This window comes from Thunnus albacares, chromosome 8 (assembly GCF_914725855.1).
Source record: "Thunnus albacares chromosome 8, fThuAlb1.1, whole genome shotgun sequence".
Lineage (NCBI taxonomy): Eukaryota > Metazoa > Chordata > Actinopteri > Scombriformes > Scombridae > Thunnus > Thunnus albacares.
This window is the reverse complement of record NC_058113.1, coordinates 7,951,047-7,971,872: the sequence shown is the minus strand read 5'-3', so window position 1 is coordinate 7,971,872 and position 20,826 is coordinate 7,951,047. Positions and strand designations below refer to the sequence as shown.

At 40.7% G+C, this 20,826-nt stretch overlaps 1 protein-coding gene across 1 annotated transcript in view; it reads left to right on the top strand.

Moving 5' to 3' along the window:
* The window catches only part of bckdhb (branched chain keto acid dehydrogenase E1 subunit beta), a 55,303-nt gene extending 34,921 nt beyond the window's left edge, over positions 1 to 20,382 (top strand). Inside the window, exons 9-11 of the mRNA XM_044359237.1 lie at positions 6,648 to 6,734; positions 16,650 to 16,801; positions 19,883 to 20,382. Of these exons, the coding sequence (XP_044215172.1) occupies positions 6,648 to 6,734; positions 16,650 to 16,790 (228 nt within the window). The 3' untranslated portion in view covers positions 16,791 to 16,801; positions 19,883 to 20,382. The remainder of the gene's footprint in view (positions 1 to 6,647; positions 6,735 to 16,649; positions 16,802 to 19,882) is intronic.
* The last annotated feature ends 444 nt before the right edge of the window (positions 20,383 to 20,826 follow it).

The window sequence follows — 20,826 nt, the reverse complement described above, 5'->3', positions numbered from 1 at the left end:
AGGGTCGGCGGAAGGGAGCGAAGCCAGCGGATCCAGCGGCAAGGACGACTCCTCGGTGGCGGCACAGAACTAAACTTTCTCTTCCTGTCACATTTTGATGGACGGCCTGAGGGAAGAGGAGGCATACTATATGGGAAGACAGGGAGTCACGTACAGTCTAGTGTGTGTGTGTGCTTTCAGTACAAGCACAGCCGATTTTGTTTTTGTCATCACCACTATTTTTATATTATTCTAGACCAATTTAGTGGTGTAAAAATACAGATCCAACAAATAAGTGTTGGCAACTTCTTCTGGAAAGACTGTTTCGAAAACTTTCAGAACTCATTCGAAAGCACATTATGGGATTCTGCACCAGTCAAACCGCAACCCAATTTAGCTCCAAATATGAACTGTTTTTATTCACTTCTCATCGCCACAGTCTGTACACTGTCCTTTTAGAATGAGTTAGTGCTCTGTCATAACTATCTCCTGTATAAATGTGCCACTGTTAGGGTTAGATTTCTTTTTTCTATTTGCATGCGTCTCCTTTTTGCTAAGGTAACACTTAAATACCAAAATACCACAACAGCATCACCAGCAGGAGATAACCTGTGAAAGTGACTCACTGTCATAAATCAATCAATCCTGAATGAGCAGAGTTTGAGAAGCTGTGTGTGCATCTGCATGTGTGAATGTGTACATGCGGTTGTGTGGTGTGTGTGCACATGCCTTTGTGTGGCCCCCATCTGTATGTGTGTGACTGAGTATATATGCCATGGGAGAGTGACAGCTCTGACCTTAGCCTCTGAGGACATGCCAGGTCACTGGCCGCCAGCCTCTCAGTGGTGAGGCCACATAGTGGGGAGCACTGAGACTGAGAGCACAGACTTTGTGAGAGCAGAGAAGGATTAATAGATGGTTTGAAGAATGGATTGAAGGCGGAGCCAAAAGAAAAACGGGTGACGAGGATGAGACGAACCACAGCATGGAGGAAAGACGGATTTGGGAAGTGCAGGAAGGAAGGAGCCTGATGGAGGAAGAGACAGAACGTAGAAGTAGTGATGATGGAGCGACTGCGGCAGGACGAGCTCCATGCTGCTCATTAGGTTTGGGTGTGTATGGGAATGGCAGTAAACATGACATTTCCCCTGCAGCCAGCGGAACGACTCCGGCATCTAATGACAGCCCTGCAGCACAATGAGTAGTAAAGCTGCAGCCACCAGAGCTGTCGCCCTGCCCAACTACCACCAGCTGCCACCAACCAGGAGCCCTCTTTCTGTCTCAGAGCCAGAGCCCAGGCAGGGAGCAGGATGTATCAAGCACTCACAGAAGTGAGATACTGAGTTGATAATAAACAGCACAGTGCAGTAATTGATTAAATGCATTCCACCGACTATAAAAAGGGTACAGTGTAATGTTTGTGTGGGTTCTAGCCAACTGCTTAAGTATACCCCCAAATATTTTCTTAGATTGAAGTTGCTAACTTTTCAGAAAAACAGTTTTTTTGGCAAGTTTTTTTCAAGCAAAGTCAAAGGCTGTGTGAAGCAATTACATGTTTATCTACCCAGCCTTACACTGACAAGTGTTCACCCTCCACTGAAATGAAACTGGTGTCATTGAGGTGATGCCGCAGTTATCCGAGCTAGCACTTAAATCAAGCATGGCTGCGGGTGTGTATCCTTGTTTTGTCATGTAATTATTGTCTGGGAAAATTTTAGTAGTAAATGACAAGTTCACTAATTTATAGCCCAACGTCCTTACAGATTGTTGGCTTTTCTCAGAAGCCAGACAGTGTAAGGAAACATTCAAAATAAAATGTAGAGAACATCCAACTGTGAAAAAGTTCTGAATACAATTCAAACACACAATAGAAGTAATACATTTTCACGATACAAATTGTTAAATCAGTTTTCTATACACTGAAATTATGCGCTACAGCAACTCCACCACTTTCTGGTACCACTTTTCTCATTTTCTCTATTTATACATTTCATCTATGAATTTCCTCATTCCAGTATTTCCATCCTTTTCCATTTGTCAGCACTCAGTCTCCTCCAGCCTTTGTTTTACAGTAAAAATCCCTTATGACTTTGGTTAGTCTTTGAAAGAGCTCCACTTCACTAGCAGAACAGGGTCATTTCCAAACTAAACCCACATTCAGGACCTGTTCAGCTTCACACTCAGATCCAGCCTCTAATCCTTACCTCAGATTCTCTGCTTTCTCCACTTGTGTCTTTTTTGCGTCCTTTCTTAGATTATCTACCCTTTTCCACTGTCAGTATCCACCTTAATATTGGTGTAGAGTCAGCTATTCTGTCTAAACAACCTCTTCTGACTGCTCTCATTTTGGTAAGAGGATGCTCTTTGATTCACAGGACATGAGCCACTCAGTAATAAACTCATCAAGCACGAGTCCACGGTGTAAAACCATAACAAAGAGATCCCCCAGCCGGCACGTCCTCCTGAGGTTGTGTTGAAAGATTCATGACATGTTTAACTGTCCTGTCTTTATTCTAGGCATATAATTTTTCCCCTTGGATTCGTCTAACTGATCATCTTCATGCACTGTCCAAACGTACTTCCTGTGGCTTCACCACTGTCTTATAAGTAACGGCTTTGCCCCCATTCCGTCCCAATTTTGCCGACATGAAAGGTGGCTGTCATGGGCAAATAAGAGGACTGGATGACTTTTGAGAAAAGGGTCAAACCACACAATGAGAGTGGATGATTCTGTCTCCTGAAAACCCATCCAGCAACCGGAAGCAACTGGGTTAAAGGCTACAGCCACAATTACTATGTAGACGCTAGAGTTCTGTCACAGTCTCCTGTCAGAGATGTAAAAACGACTATGTGTGTGTGTATGTGTGTATTTTGTTTCCATCTCTTGAGACTGTGTGTAATGGACCCTCAGACAGTGAGGTGAGTTGGATGTTGAGGCCACGAATAGGTTGCTTTCTGACAGCAGGAGCCATTATATGTGTCCTTCCATATAGACACTGAATGCGGTACATTAAAGTAGAGAGAGAAATGTGTATCCAAAAAATGCTTGTAGTAGAAGTTTATATAGAAATAACAGTTTTTGTGGGGGGTTTTTCTCGTGTGAATTGACTTTAGCCATGCTAGCAGCTCTAGGGATGGTAAGGGTTGGTCGGTTGGTCAGATGGTCCACCACTTTGGACCAGACTGAAATGACTCAACAGTCATTGGATGGATTGCCATGAACTTTTGTACAAACATTCACAGAGCCCAAATGGTGAATCAGACTTTTCTTCTAATGCCATCATCAGGTCCAAAATTGTATTTGGCCAATATGTTGCTTTATGACCACATATCTGCCTCAACTGTACTTTGTGCTTAGTGGTAACATGGTAAACTATGATGGTGAACGTGGTTAACATTATACTTAACTTTAACTTTAACTCAAAGCACCACTGAACAGCTTCACAGAGCTCCTAACGTGGCTGTAGACTCTTAAGTTACTTCTAAATTAAGTGGATTGCTCCTTTACCGCTGCACCCGCTGGGGGCTATGTGTTGACTCCGTACCTATGCTGTAGTGCACCTTCTCAAGAATGCAGCTATAAGTCGGACTTAGTTGACTACAGAAATGGCACGTACTGACCGCAAGAACTGGGATTAGTCCGCTTGTGTTTTCTGGCACCAGTTTCCAATGCTGGTACAGATTGTTGAGTGTGAAGACAGCATGAAGCAAGTTTAAAAAAAGGTTTGTTCTTTACTAACATACTTCTAGCAAAGCCATTTTCTCTGCATCGGCTCACTGCGAACCCCACTCTGTATCATAGTGAACGAAACAGACCCACGGAATAGTCCCATATTCATAAACAAAACAAGGGGGATCTGTGGTGGTTTTATCAACGGGAGAAATCTGATGCTGAACTATAAATCAAAACAAAGATTCTCTCGCATCAAATATAAATCCAGCTTTGGCCTTGTTATACATAGAGATCCAGCAGTGCAATGCATATCTAACAAGTCCAGCATAGACAGCTGTTATAGTAAAAGATGCAGGGATTAACTGTGTTCACAGAGCAACATGTAGCAGCAGTACAGTAAGAAAATGTCATTTCTGTCTTTTCATGTAACAGTGTGTATTTTTGTTTTTCTTGTTCCTCTGTGACTGAAATGCAGTGACTTAAACTAATTTTATGAATTGCATTACCTGCTGTACCAGTGCACCCACTGCCAATTTACTTCTCCAGACATTACTACATTTTGCCATTTTTCAAACATATTGTCATATGATGCAACGGTATGCACCACTACTTCTGGAGTAGCCTACTGAAGCTGCCTATGCCAGCTAGTGGAAACTTTGGCGGTGACTGTCAATTGGGTTTAAGCAGGAGTGTTTAGGGGCAAGTCTATTAACTGGTCATGAGTTTTCCCCAGCCCCCAGTGTCTGACATTCTATCCCACGATATTGTAAAAACAGTGGCAGGCTCCTTTTGTGTCAAAAGCATCTGAAGAATGCACTCCTGATGCAGCGAGTACTATGATGGGTATCCCGTATCCCCTCAGGGTGATGACCAATAGGGAGATCAGGGCGATGCTGGTGTCACAGTGTAAATTGGAAGTTTTGTAAACACAGTCTTTGTGTATGTGTATGTGTAAGATGAGGAATGGGTTCAGCATCAGGGCGGGGTAGAAGATCGGGTAGCAGCACTGTTTATTCACCAGACCTGTATGAGTCATTGCGCTCAGGCGAACCTAACAACAACATGTCATATCAAGACATCGCCCTACTCTCAACCCCTCGATTGATTCCTCCTCACTGTGCAGATTGCCAACTGTTGTTATTGTCTTCCAGTGTTGTTATTAACTACCACATTCCTGAACATGGTGTCATATAATCAGAGATTTTTGCACACTGAACTCATTCACCTCAATGGTTTGTTAAATATGCATGCTCGGTAAACTGGCATAAACTTTGAATTTAGCTTTTCGACGCTGACGTTGAATGAAAAACTTTAAGACTTTTTGCATTCCAGCTTCTAAATAGCTCAGCGCACAATACAATGTTTCCAGTGTGCCCCACCAGGAAGAGGCATGTTGGCATCTCATCAAGTGTCTCAGAGTGACACAGTGCTGACTCATTGAGCCCCTAATACGAGTGTGTGATAGTGGTACAGCTTTCCACAGTTATTTAATGCTTCACAATCACAGCCAAACCCAGGACCTCAGCAATGTAAACATTTGCCCATTTAGCATCAGCATGAAGCCCCAGAATGCCCCTGTGTTTGATACTATGTGGTCCTGTCAGGGGAAAAACTGTCAGGCCTAATTTATAGTGCCATATAGCCATGTGATGCTTATTTTCAGTGAGTTATGTAGTTATGTTGGATGCTTTGCTTGGTCCGTGGTTTTGAGGGATGGAGAAGTATGTGAGAGTTACCCCCTGCGTTTAAATGAAGGGTGCATGGTATAGTGTCGTTATTTCAGTGCACATACACTCACATGCCAAAGCATGGACCAGGGATTCCACTCCACTTGAACATAATAGTCTCCATATAATTGTGTTTCATTCTTACTGAAACCTCATCAAAATATGTAGATATAGTATTGCAACTTAACAATCAGTTTGTTCTTCTGTTGTCTTCACTAACATAAATTGTAACAAGGTGTTTACTCAATTTATTGTTGGAAACAAACAGAAAGACAACAACTGGATAGAGGAGAGAAAATGTTTGCTGAAGTTGCAGAGAACAGACATAGCTTTGGTCTGGACCAGTGGCAAGTGGATGAGATTATAGTATAGTATTGGTTTTATGCTGTGGCAGATAACGGGTGGAGCAGAGGCATCCTGCAGTAATGTCAGGTTATAGAAAACCCAAATGCAAATGCCTGGGAGGCTGAGACCTCTAATGTCCATGATTGTCCCGTTGGCCCTGCGTGCCAGCCTAAATCAACCCTCCAGCTCATACTGTTGTGTCATATCCATTTTATACACACAGTGACACAGCCAGACACACATGCACCCTGAGGGTGGTAAACAGATATAGCATACCACAGCAAGCAGCATGTGAACCACCCTTACTTGGTAACACCCGTCGTCTCTCGGCCCACATACTGCCTCAACAGTGGCACCTCCAGTAATTAAGCTCTCACCTTTACAGTGTCTCTCTCTCACACAAACACACATCCATCATACAAGCACCCAAACCTTTGTGTCTAAGTAGAGAAATTTGTTTGAATGTTGACAATTTGACAAAATCTTTAATGCTTCTTCCATTAGCCCTCCTGTAAAAATTATACTGCCTGGATGAGTTTATAAATTACTTGGATACATGCTGCCACTCCTGAACATACAAGAATATCATGAGATGCTTGAGAATATAAAAAAATCATCTTGGAAGTGTTATAATCACCCTATTTACCAATGTACTGACTATGCAACTAGTAACCTGTACCCGTATAAAGATTATGAAAAGGTTTACTTGATTTGATTGATATTTGGTTCCACTGAATATAGTCAATTTATTTGAGCAGAAACTACAAACACTATTCAGACTGTTCTCTGATGCAGGAATGAGTTGGCATCCCTATTTGAAGCAGATAATGCCAACCATATCTTTTAGAGATACTGCTGGTTTGCTGTGAAGGAACTAAACTGAGAACGTTCTGTAATCATCTGTATGTGTCTTTGTTTTTCAGTCAGTGGTGAAAACTGGACGTTTGCTCATTAGTCATGAGGCACCAGTAACCGGAGGCTTTGCTGCTGAAATCAGCTCTACAGTACAGGTGAGTGTATGCAGTCTGTGTATCCATGTCTCTGGTGAATAAGATGTATGTGTTTGTTTGTGTCCAGAACATACTGTATTTGATGACATTTTATTGGGATTTGTAGCTCCCTGGGGTAGGAGGTGGCCTTCAAAGGTATTAGGCTTAATAGGTTGCAATAGTTTTGTCAATAAAAGTCCCACTTTGTAATAAAGTTAAAATAGCCTTTCACTGAATGCCCCAGAGCAACAGAGACTTTATGTTACTACCCACTAAGAAGCCCTCACATCTGCCTGTCTCTAGCCATCTACAAGAGTGTTGTAGAGGCAGAATGTTGGCACTGGAGATCCAAGTGATCCCCAGAAAAACTAGCAAATATGCAATCATTTATTTAGCCATAAATTTTCATGTTTAGAGGGGTATTTGGCATGAAATTCACATTAGCATAATCTCCCTCTTAATAGTATAAACAATTCTACAATCCCAAACCCATAAAACATCTTTTTATATGCTTCCTAAAGATTAAATATTTATCAAATAGGGTCTGTGTTAGGAAGGACTGTGGTACGAAAACGCTGACAACACCTGATATGCAGCTAAAAATATTGCACAAGTATACTTCTATTTATATTAACCCATAAAAATGTGAGTGATAAAATTTGTATCAAAAATTGCTCTCCCTCTTTTAGGAGTCAGAGCTCAAATATGAACGCAAAGACATGACATGACTCACACATTGCGAGGTTTTCTTTATTATCAAAAGTAATCAAGTATTTTTTTTATCTGTACATCCATGGTTACAGTGCAAACAGGAGCTGCTAATAGCTAATGCAGCAGGACTTTTCATGGTGCAAACCAGACAAAATGTGAACAAGTGTAAGCTAAAAAAATAGGCTAAAGAATTTGACCACAGCTAACTCACTTAGTCCATGGCAGCATTACTGCCTGCTTCCATCCCCCAGAGCATTATGGGAACTGTTCAAAAACGTATATTATGATTATCCCTAGTAGAAGAAAAATAAAAGCATGGACAAAATCCACTAATATTATATTTTTTGTTTTACTTTATTGATACATTTTTTTACATGACTCAGGCTCAAAAAGACACTCTCCTTTATCCATTTCTATATGTCATATGTGTTGAAAATCTGTGAGCATACAGGCAATAAAACTAATCATTTTGAATTTCTAAAAACTATTTTTTCCCACAAACACTGTAACAAAACATGTGAAATACCACTGACATGCAAATTGGTGGCATTTCTGAGTAGCTCGACTTAGTCTGAAAAGTAAAAGTGACTCTGCTAAAAGCCTGCAAACAAAAGGAAGTGAAAACTGAGCAAAGAATTCAAAGGATTAATGAATCCTTGATGAGTAATTGGTTTATATTAAGGAGCAGCTTAATTCTCAACAGTTGTCTACAAAACTGCAAGGACGGTTTTTTGTAAGTTAATGCTACTCATCTGAGAGTGTTAATACAGTGGGTCTAACTACCCATATAAGGTTTACGAAATATTGCTTGTTGCTGACAATACAAAAGGCCTGGACAATGTAACCAAGACATGCCAGAGACCGCTGCCGGCAAATTCTGAGCTAAGTGTGATGCATGACTAAATGAATAGCTCCCCTTCCCATCATCCTGATTACATCTATTTCTGCGTAGTGAGATAATTATCTTTAGTATGTTGGGTGTTTCTCCTTGTGAGGCTCTTAGCAGTTAGTACCGCTCTCTTCTCAATGAGCAATTTGTATCTCAACAGTGACGACTCTCCCCTTTATAGACACCTCCTCAAAAGTCATCCAGTTGTCTGCACAACACTTACTGCAAATGTTTTCCTTGTTATTATGCCTGAACTGAGATTTGAAGCTGTAAAATCAATCGATCCTCTCCTCATATCCTGTCAGTCAGATGTTCTCTTCCCCTGTCAGTGAGGGCTTAAATGGTCAGTGACTCATCCTCCTCATTTCCATGTTTCCATGTTTTCGCAATGTGTCGGGGTGAAGTAAGTTGTTGGTGTATTCACTGATTGCATTGATTTTCAGTTTTTTCAGAGTTGGATGCTCTTCTTGGAAAGAATACTTTAGGAACAGTTGATAACTGTGCTTTAAAAGGGAGCAGTTTGACCTACAGGTCTCTGTCACACTGTTGAACTCTACATTAGATTATAGTTATGTCTTCAAAGAGAGCATGATGTGCTTGCTTTGGACACCCAGATAGGCTTTCTCAGAAATAAGATACCTTGCCACAGAGCTACCATAATATACCGTATATATTAGGCTTACATATAATAAGACTAGTAGTTACTAGCTATACAGTAGGCTATAATAGCAAGTAAGCCATTCCTCTGAGGTGATGTGGTTGTCATCAACATCATACAAATTTCAGCCAGTCACCAGCACATGAGACTATTATCTCTAAATAAAGAACCATCTGCATGAGCTAGTGAACAACATCAAGTTTTGCCTTCTGCCAATTGTAGTCAGATGAACATGGCTGGCAATATCAGAACCAACAGAACTAACCCTAACCCTAGCCATATTAAGATGAACATACAAATGTTTGGTGTTTGCAGAGCATATGGATAAAAAAGAGAAGAGAAGTGGCTTATTCTGAGTGGTTTAAGAGGGTTTTTTTTGGCTCTTTTTATTGTTTTTCCTTCACCATGAAACTGGGTCACCATGTGAATCCAAGATGACTACAGCTGCCACCCTCTGCATAGGGGTAACCTAAATCCAGCTTTTAAAGTTCATTTTTCAAGTCTAAAGGGAGTGATTGAGTGACTCCCAGAGAGATAAGATTTTGGGTGGAGCATTGTTTCAATTCAGAGTGAGGTGGCAACCGCAGTGATTCATTGTAAAATAACCGGGATGTGGTGTAGGCTGTGGTTTAGAACTGCACATTTTTGGTTAAAAAACAGGATCAACCAGAATTGATCCCAGAATTTCTTATCTTAATTCACTCCTTATTATTGGCCCTGTGTTATCCTTATTTCTTAAGAAGGTCATTCTGTAAAATGAAAACATTTATTGGATTATTTTTTGTCTTGGTGTGGATAGAACTGCAACAATATGATTGTGTTATCTAAAAGTTTGACATGTAACCAGCATAAAAAAAAAACATAATCTTAGGAGCTTTATAAAGGTTTTATATGATATGTTACACTGCTGTTGTATAGTTTTAGATTACACATGGATTTCTATTTTTCTAGTCACTGCGTGCAGTTTATATAATGTATCTTATTAAATGGTTAAAGACATAGGTGTGAAATGTCGTAATAAAACATGCACCTCTAAATGTTTTGTTTTGTTTTTTAAATAAGATTTTAAAAAGGAACTCACTTACAGTCAGATATTTTTGTGGCCAAAACACTGAGGCCTTCCAGTTATTAAATTAGGCTGCTCTCACAATATTGTAGCCACTGCCTGTTAGTATTCATGCCAAAAAGTGACCCTTTCTCATGATTTTGTCATAACAGACTTTGATAAGATTGCTTCCTCTTCTTAAACCATTATCAGAAGAGTTTCCTTGATTGTGTTACACTGATGTTAAGATGTGTTTTTGTTTCAGCCAGTGCACAGTTTGTCATGTGGTGTAATGCAGTCTTCTCATCCATTGATGCAGTTTGAGTTTGCGAACTCAAATTCAGCAGAAATGTTGTGATGTATGAATGAATTTGAAAAGGGGTATGAATCACTATGCCGATGCTGATATGATTGACTCAGCCTAGATAATGGGATGGAACAGAAAAGCTACCAAAAATACAGCTTTAAGCAGAAACATTGAGTCACAGGTCTGGTCATCAGCAGATACAATAACAGTAATAATAAATAAAAAGCAGTTGGGTTTCAGGATGCAGGAGGACTAGTACAGATCAACAGCAGGACCAGTACCACACCTCCCTGTTTATGCATTTATAGTGGTTTTTACCCCTCCCAGGCTCAAGATAAAGGGACACTAGTTGTCAGTGAACCTTGTATAGTCTGGGCACCGATGTCTGGAAGCTCTGTTTAAAATGTAGACTATTATTTCTGGAGAGTGGCTTCAACTACTACCTATCCACCTCAGGCTCCTGGGCCCTCACAGAAAGATCCATTTATGGGTTTGATTTTCCCTTTTGTATTAAGAACAGAGGAGAGTTTGGTAGGGCTTGGCAAGTCTCCATCATCAGGCTTTGGCTGCAGCCCTCATGATTTAATAATGTGTCATTGGCTGACCCTTTCCCGAATGTTTGGCTGATGACTGGATGGGACAAAGTGGGGCAGAATGAGTTGCGGCCAAAGACGATGCTTTCATGGACCTCAGGGATGCAAAGAGAGAAGTGGTGAATCACCCTTCTTTCCTCAACTCTGCAAACCATCACAGAATTGATGGTTTGCAGAGTTGAGATATTTTTCTAAAGGCTCGATCAGTTTGGTTTTTGAAGAAGAAAATATTTTTCTCATTTGTTGTTAAAGAAAACAATGAAATGCTGCATAATTGTTACCTGTTGTGTATTACAAGAACTCTTGGCTTCTTTGCAAGATAAGTGCAGATCACATGCTCCATATACACTATAGTATTAAATGTTCTCAAGTAGTCTTAACTACAGTTTATCCTCCACACAACCATACACCACACTGCATTGAATCACATAGCAGTGTCACTCAGGGGGTCTCACTGTTATCTTTTGGGCACTTGAATTCTCTGGTTTTAGTTCCACTTGTGTTGCTTTCCATTATTTGTGTGTAATTTAAACCAACAGAATCCAACATCCAGCCCATAACATCCCACTGAGTTGTGGTACTATTCTGGGACATGGTTCAAAGACTACAGACTCTATTCTTGCTCAGTTGGTGTTAGCTTAGGATGAAAGCTTGCATGTTTTCTGCCATGAATGCCTTCTGAATCTGAATCAGACTACTAGTTGCCTGTTAGGCTTGTCTGACTGAGAGAAAGCATAGGCCCAAGGCTTCAGGCATGGTGCCCTACTGTAAAAGTCATGGCAGTCACCCCACGTCTTTCTCCATCAGGGGAAACACTAAACTGCCTTCAAAGGACAGTGTTTATACAAGAAGGCTCCTTTAAAAGACTCCACAATTGGGCACAGGTACCACTAGGTTGGATAAGAAAGCTGTATAACGGCGGTATATTGCTGCTGCTGCTGCTGTTGCTGCTCATGCTGCTGCCGCTCGTTCCTGTCAATTGCTTAATAGCCTAAAGCCAACTGACTCATTAGACATTTGTTCCCTTCATATAACTGCAGGGGGTTATATAGTAATTTCAGCTTCTGAACTATCTCAACTTATGATCTAAAATCACTGTATACTCAATGCACACCATAAACTGAGATGAATGGATGAGAAATGTTGAGACAACTTTGGTGGGGAAGAAAATAAATGGTTTAGTTCTAGGCTGTTATGAGAGGAAATACCATATTAACTAAATCAAAAGAGTTTAATGTAAATTTTTAAATACTGCTCAGGGCCTGTATTTACTGCAACTGAATGAAAGAACAAGGTTTTATTTGAGATACGCTATTGTTGGAGACAGTCCTTTTTATTTTTATTTTTCCCAGTTTCAAGTATATTTGATTATGTTTTATTAAGATGCCATTGTGTTTTCTGTAAAATATTTAAACTAAAAACATTATAGCAGGTACAAGTAATTTATGTAAGTGTAAATTCCTAATGTTTAGCCTGTTGGTATGCAAATGCTTTGCTGTTGGTGTGTGATTAAGAGGTTAATGTTAAGTCTTATGAAGATAACAGGTATATAAGCTTGTCATTCCCAGAGTCTATACAGTAGTTAAAGTGATGCAATCTGTTGTTGTTGTTGTTTTTTTTACCAAATATGATAGAGAGAGGTTTGGTAACATTTTAGGGTTTTAGAAATCAGTACCTGTATCCCCAACCAGTTCTCAGTTGAAATCAGGCATCAGCAAATGATACTGTTACTTCTCTGTCTGACTGCAACCCCCAATCTGTGGGTGTTTGAGACAAACTGATTGTTTTGTGAAAGGACTTAGAATATCATCCCTGCAACTGCAAGCCCCTGCTGTGAAGTATTTTTAAATCCTGCGCCACTGCAGGATGCAAGCTTTTTGGTAATGCCATGTTGACGTATTTTTATTCCAACATTTAAGCATATTACATATAATGATGCACTTCCCAAAAGATAAACACCGATTTGAATGAAATCTGAGTTGTGTGGCCATTCTTGGTCCAGCTGTGGTGGCAGGCAGGCATACTACTGTACTTTGCTCCCACTTCCAGTAAATGTATTTAGAGGAGATTGCAGATGTGATCCAGACCAAAGAGCAAACTCCCTGGTACTGTCTGACTGGTTGTCTGTAGTAGGGCAGAGAATAGCTCTCGAGGTTGTAATCTCGATGGACATGGATAATCACACTGCCACTTCCATTAATACGCTGAGATGAAAAGAAAGCTAGGTAGTTTGTGGTGTTTTATTATTTTGGGTCATTGGTAGGAAAAAAGTTTTTTCACCACTGCTTCTGAATACCTTGGACAAAGGCTCATTCACTACCTATTATGTTGTCAAGTTAATGCTGTAAGAAAAAAAACACTGTTATGATTCCAGCCTGCACAGAAGCAAATTTATGAAAGTGCTCTGACTCTCGACGTCAACCTGACAAGACAAAATCCTCTTATTAGTGTAATGTTGTGTGGGCCTCCCATCTGCCTGTCAATTCTTAGAGTATGACAACCACATCCTGGTTTGCTCCAGGCCCACTCTATTCAAGTATACTCCTGTTCAACTTGACATTTCCCAAGTTTGTATGTTTCCAGTGAATTACATTGAACTTTGCCCAAGAAAACACCGGTTATCTGTTTTTGTCTGTTATGTCATGCATTAATATTGTTTAAATGATCTAAAACAAGACATAACTGTTACAGTGAGCTCATAGGTATAGAATCCGTCTTTTAATTAAGACACACTTCTGAACATAACATGACTCAAATAAATCTATGACATAGTCCTGACGTAGCCTCCTGGCAGCTATAAGAAAGAAACAGAGAACATGCCTGTAGTCTGCATACTGCAGCTTTCAAGAAAAGCCTAACATTTTCAAAGCTTTTCAGAATCCAGAACCACTGGTTTTGTTTTTTTACCCTTTTTTAATATGCAACTGAGTTAAAATGCACTTCAGACCCTGGGGCAGTCGACATTTGTCAGCACACGAAAGCAATGTGCTTAAGTAAATGTAAAGGGGGAAAAAAAGGGAAAAAACCAAGATTAGAGTTAAGGTTTCACATCATAATTAGTATAGTGGCTGTTGTCAGGATCTGCCACAGCCTGTTGGAGAGAATCAGTCTCAGGTTGTTCAAGTCCACAAAGAAGGAGGGAGCAGCGATAAAGAGGAAAGGAGGGTTTGTTGAACTGGTTGTCTCCATTCATTGTACATTCATTAAACCTAATCACTGTTAATTAGCCGGGTGGAGCAGACTGCCAGTCCTAGGGTGCGGGAGTCCAGTTGCTAGGCAGATAGCAGTGCCAGCAAAGAGCCCTGCACAGCAGATCAGGTGTCTGGATCTCTGTCTGGGTTTTGGTTTTCATTCTTACTGCCACCAAAATGTGAGACCACATCAGCCCTGTGTTGGCCTGTCTTCACTGGCTTCCAGTGCATCAAAAGATTGATCGCAGATCTTCAGGGCATTTGCAAACCTATAGTTTGTTTGCTCCGGTCTGAATCAGCTGATGAGTTGGTAAACTTGGTGCATTTCCTCCATGGTCCCTTGGTTTCCTTTGACACATAGAAAAATCCAAGCAGACCGAAATGCATCACTACAAGCCACATGAGAGCCTTCACTCTACTAATTGGTCAGATGTGTCTGGGGCAGAAGCAAAAGCGTAAACACAGGAAGAGGGTCCTGTCTGCTTCCCAAATATCAAAAATGCAATGCACTTTGTTGTGCTAGTCCAGGTCGGACCTCAATTCATTCCCCAGCTAGCTACAAGCAACTGTTGATTTCAGTGATCTGCATCCCAGTATGCAAAGCACACCTGGTTATAGGAACTGTTTAGCTCAAACTTGTAGCATACAGCTAGTAGTTGGGTCGGATCGAGGTCAGATCACGTTCCCACCACTAATGAACCACCCCAGAGTTCTTTTGGGACCGGACCACCTCCTCTAAAGGGTCTCTCTTGTTTTGGTCTGCACCCAAGTACGATTCCTGTGGTCAGACTATACAATGCCTTTGGTCTGACCTGCCTAAACGAATTGCACCAAGGACGAAAATGAACCATAGTCCGGTTCAACCGGACTAAAAAGCACAGGTTTGAAAACACCCTTAAACACCTTAAGTGATCCATTTGTATTGCAAAAGATTGTTTGGTTTGTATAAAAATTGGTCATCCAATCAGCTTCATTGACAATAGTCAATAGTGTGTGAACACCCTGTCAGAGATGCCACAAGTGTCCCACTCTGCCACATGTCCTTCACTCTGTCTCAAGCTGAGATTGATAGACTCAATATTTTTACTGCTCTACTGTTAAATTAATTACCTCTTGCATTCAAACTTTATGGTTGTACTTTTTTTTTATTATTTGGCAGTCCTTTGAATGTATGAATACATCCAGACTGAAACCCTCCCACTGTACCATGTCAACTCCACAGGCACACAGAGCAGCAAGCTTCTGCTGCAATCTCTCCCTCTGTTTCTGTGTTGTATTTTAACAGGCTGTAAAAGTACCAAAGCACAAAAGGCTCCTCATCAAGTCTGACTTTGCTCTCGACTATGCCAGATGTTTTATAAGAAATGAAAAACATAGTGTGAAACATACAAGTCCTGCCCTGCCAAACGCCAAGCTGCTCCATGGCAGCCAATTGGTGGGTTCATAATTGTGGGATTACATGGATGGCTAGGTTTGCGATGCTGTCAGTGTCACAAGAAACAGGTTAAAATACATTCGGTGTCAAACAGGCCATGCACAGGAAGGGTGCTATGCAACTTCTTAGGAGTAAACTATTACGCTTTTGTTTTGATTGCTTGAGTTGTTTGCTGGTCAGTGTAATCTGACAGAGGGTACTTCAGGTCTGTTTCTGCAAGTCTGTGTGCATGCGTCCAAGTGTGTTCATTCAACTCATCAGGGGGTTTGTCCCATTTGGAGTGTTTTGGCCAACTTCATTCTGCTTTGTCTCCATGGGAAGAGGTCAAAAGCCAGTTTAGAGACATGAATGATGGCTTGTTTTGCACTCTGACCAAATTGCCTGCTCTGAGGGGCCTGAATGAGCCTTTTTGGCTTGTATCAGTCAGATAGGGTAATAAAAAAATATAGAATTAAGTTGTTTCATTGGTTCTAAAAGGACCATTACATACTTGTTTCAATATTACATATCCCCTCTTGCTAGCTTTGGAAAATGGGGATATGCCCAAGCATTGAAAAAGGGGAAACTAGGTGACTATAGTTCTGTGAGTGAGAGTGTGTGGAGAGGGTTGGTCCTGGGTAGCTCCAAAAAGAGGGTTTTGTTAGTTCGGAACAAATCCCTCAGACCAAAACCATGATAGTCTGGTAAAAAATTGTGAAACCCCTCAACTGATCAAAGCAGAGGCTGCAGATCTTTCATTTCAGAGGCAGATACCTGCAATACAAACAAACAGCACAATCCTACAAATTTTGACAAATGATCAGTTCTTAACTATTAATTTTCCTCTCTTCTCACTGAACATTTCTATTTCCACCATTTTTCTCTTCATATCCAGAACAATACCCAGCTGGTCTCACACAGTCACATACTCATTTATTACAAGACAATGTAGGGTGCAACATGGCATAGATGGGTGAGTATGTGTGGGAGAGGCATGAGATGCGAGGCATTGCACCCCAATGCCTTGGCTTTAGGCTTAGCTTGAATAAAGAATGTTTGCACACTGACAGCATTCAAACCACATGGAGAGTATTTGTCTTCAACATTTTTTTTCTTTTTTTATTCCAGGAGGAGTGCTTCCTTAACCTGGAGGCTCCCATCAGTAGGGTCTGTGGTTATGACACCCCCTTCCCTCACATCTTTGAACCCTTCTACATCCCAGACAAGTGGAAGTGCTTTGACGCAATCAAGAGGATGATCAACTACTGAACTCCAGTCAGGTAAGGGAAGACCTGACAGCTTCCTTTGAAGTAAATTTATGAAGTGGCATTATGTAATTTTCATACACTTACTGTGCATCTACCCTATAATCTACATTATTTATTCCAGTAATGTAGTGGTGAAACGGTGTCTAACCTGCCATCAGTAACAAACAACCATCATTTTGTATTTTTTTTCCGAACACTCTTTCACTCATCTGTTTAATGTATCCCACCACTAGACATATATTTTATTTCTATCCAGACATCACATACTAATCTGCATTCCAGGGCCCTTTTCAGACATGGTATACTCCATTTGATTATTTAGAAACCCAACTGAGAAGGATCGCTGTTCACACCTGGCATCAGAGTACTGAAATCTTAAATGAACCTCAGGTGTCTATGAGATTGCATTTTATGTCCCAAAGGTATGACTGCTAAATAGTCAAAATGCAAATTTACACGTGTACCTCAGGTTGGGGTAGAGGGTGCTGTTGCTTCCTCAGACAACTTACTGACGTTCCTTTTAGCCACCCGCAATGATGGATGATAGAGAGTCTCACAACATGTTGTCCAGAAGCCAACAGTAAGGGCTTTATGCAAGATAAATGAATCAAATACAATTATAAAACCAAGCAAGGCAATTAAGGCAAAACAAAACAAAATACATAAACATTGTGCCTGCACTGCTAAGTATGTTTTTAACAATAATTACTATCATAGACTTAACTAAGTCCATCTCATCTACAAACCCTGGTAGTATTATTTTAGTAATGTGGTTATTGAATGGGGCAGTTCAGCAATTTCACATTGCACTTGTATGAAGTCAGTGGATTGATACAACATAGGTTGGGATATCCTAACTTCTAGTCCCTAGTATGGGTCAAGCCTACACTTCCCATAATGCATCTTTATAGCATCTTTCATTAGACCCTCCTCAATCTCGAAACCCATCAGCTATCTGTCTGACAACGATTTAGCCTCTGGGGGCCCATATTTCGGGGGTTCCGGTGTGGCCAGCAGATATCCGGATAACAGATAACGGTTTATAGTCCCATTAGCAACTTGAGACGGTCTAGATGACATTTCAGCTAATCTCAATAAACAGATATATGCATATGAATGCAGATACATTTTAAAAAGCTAAGAAAAAGTCAAATCGTCGTCAGATGATAGCCAAGGGGTTCAGAGATTGCATTTCGGCCAATGCTTCCACCTCTTTTGCCATAGGGACTGTTTGCCTGCATCTAACCAAAGCCTGCTCAAACGTGATTGGTTAGTACTTCTCGGACTACAAATGGAAACCAGAATGTTTCAGGTACCAAAATCTTGTCCCATTGCCTACAGATTCTGCATTCATATGCAGATATCTGTTTATAGAGATTAGACCCACCCTGACTGGTAAATGCAGATGTCTTTCGAACTCCACAATGCCAATTTTTAACTCCAGCCTTCTGAAAAAATTGTAGTCTTCAAACTCAAGCCAATGATCATCATCATTATCATAGTACTCCCAATTACAAGTAAATTAGTCTTGATGTGTAAAATCAATGGAATGCCCCTTTAAAGCTTCATATATTCAAATAAAATCCATCTATCATGTGTTTCCAGTTTATTTCTGCACAGCATAAATGGCTTAGTTTAGCTTAGCTTGCTTACCTTGCCTTGTTACCTTGCTCACTGAGTGGAAATTGGTTTGCTGAACAATCAGTCAGTTCTTCTCAATAAGGAAGAGTTTTAGAGCAAATTTCATGTGTCATACTTAATTTCCAAATGCTTTCCTATTGTTTTTCCACTGCCAGTCATTTGAACAAACCACTGACCAGCTTTATGAATGGAAATAAATATGACACAAGCCTGTTTTGTCCTAACATGCATATTGTCTGTGCCTTGTTGAGTGCTAAGGCAGTGGACGGCACCCTCACCCTATCAGAATACCCTTGTAAAATTCACCCTTTCTATCACTCTTGCTGATAGAAAGGATGAAAGAGGCCAACAGCAAAATTTTAACACTCAACCCTACAAGGCCTTCGATGTGGTCAGGGATGTGTTTACATACAGACGGGTGACAAATTAAAGGAAAACAAACATAAAGTGTCTTAATAAAGTGTTGGGCCACCACTCGTGCCAGAACAGCTTCAATACACCTTGGCATTGATTCTACAAGTTTCTGAACTCTACTGGAGGGATGAACACCTTTCTTCCAAAAGATATTCCCTCATTTGGTGATTTGATGATGGTGGTGGAGAGCGCTGTCTAACATGTCAGTCCAAAATCTCCCATAAGAGTTCAATTTGGTTGAGATCTGGTGACTGTGAAGGCCACAGTATATGATTCACATCATTTCAAACCATTCAGTGACCCCTTATGCCCTGTGAATCGGGGCTTGTCATCCTGGAAGAGACCACTCCCATCAGGATAGAAATGTTTCATCATAGGATAAAGGTGATCACTCAGAACAACTTTGTATTGATTTGCAGGGACAAGTGGACCCAAACCGGATCCCCTCACTGTAGGGGTCAAGCATTCAAACCTGTACCGGTTTTTCCTTTAATTTGTCACCCATCTGGATGTGGTAATGCTTCCCTGACAGCCATTGAATGTGGCTTGAGCATTGGGAACCCAAAGCATCTGTTTTGGGCACACTCACACCTGTATTTAGAGCTGCTGACTTATAATCAGACCACCCAAGACTGTTTTTAGAAGGTGTTGACAGGGCCTTCACATTATGGATGTTCCCCAACTAGTTGCGTAACCTCACGCTGCTATCTCATACTGTAGGTTATGCTATTGTTTTTCATTAGTTGCAAAAGTGTTCAATAATCCTGTGAGATGGGATGCCATCAATCTTCCACACTCTTTCGTAATCCCTTTTTAATTGTCAGTGTCATCTTGAGTTAAACCCATTAAAATGTTGGCTTAGATTGATAAGGGGGAAGGAGCCATTAATAACATACTTAATTGAATCAACATGTCAACACATGTCACTCCTCATCCTCTCTGCTCTCCATCGCATCTCCAGCTCTACTTTTCCTCCTCATCTGCCATCCACTGTTGATCGCCAAGTTATTCACTTTTTCAACCTCTCTCCTCTTCCAGAGCCAACTTCTGGTAGCCCTGAACTCCGCGTTCTCCCTTTTCCTCTTCATTCATCCAATCGGTGGAGAGCAGCCAGGAAAAGACACTTTGTTGACCATCCAATCAGGAAGCAGTATCCAGATGGGCTCCATGTCCCTCTGTGTCCTCCAGCCAAAAGACTGTTACATTACCTCTGGATTAGGGAACCGTTTTCTGTTGCAAGGGGAAAATAACAAATGTGGTGAAGACGTAATCCATTCTATATGATGAAACTACTTTGGCTTCAGCTGTCAACATAAGGCACATCATTTAATTTCCTCACAGACAAAAGTTGGAACCTTTTGGAAACAGTATTTGGTTGAATTTGTGACCATTTGCCTTTCTGTGCTGTTACTTTTGATTGAATGTGTCCAACTCTGCTCTAATCTTTATTTAGTTTGACATGAACTGAACCTTATTATACTAATATAATGGACCTGTGGTTTTTAAGGAAAATAAAATAATCAGAACTGGTGAAAACACATGGTTGGGTGATTTCCTTTGCTTTGAATTTGTTGAGATTTCATTGTCCCATTTCATTGCGTGCTCTAGGTGTCATTTTGGCAGGACATGAAAACAACTTCCCTGTGCTACAGGGTTCCCAGTGGCCAGGGAATTTAGAGGAATGTATACCAGACTGGCAAAGTCTGCGAATTTGATTAATCTTCCGATGACCTCTGGGAATTTTACAACGCCAGGATGTATTTTACAACTTATCCAGCACATTTATTGCATTAAATTGTGATTTTATTTTTTTTTTAGCCAGCCAGCTGCTCATCCTATTCAACCCTTAGGGAAAAAATAGAAGAAAAACTAACATATTTCAGTTACATTAGCCAGTTTTTCCCCTAGGATTTTTTTCAGCAGCATAGCTGTTGTGCTCACGCAGATCCCACGACGCCAGGATCCATATTTGCGGACACCGG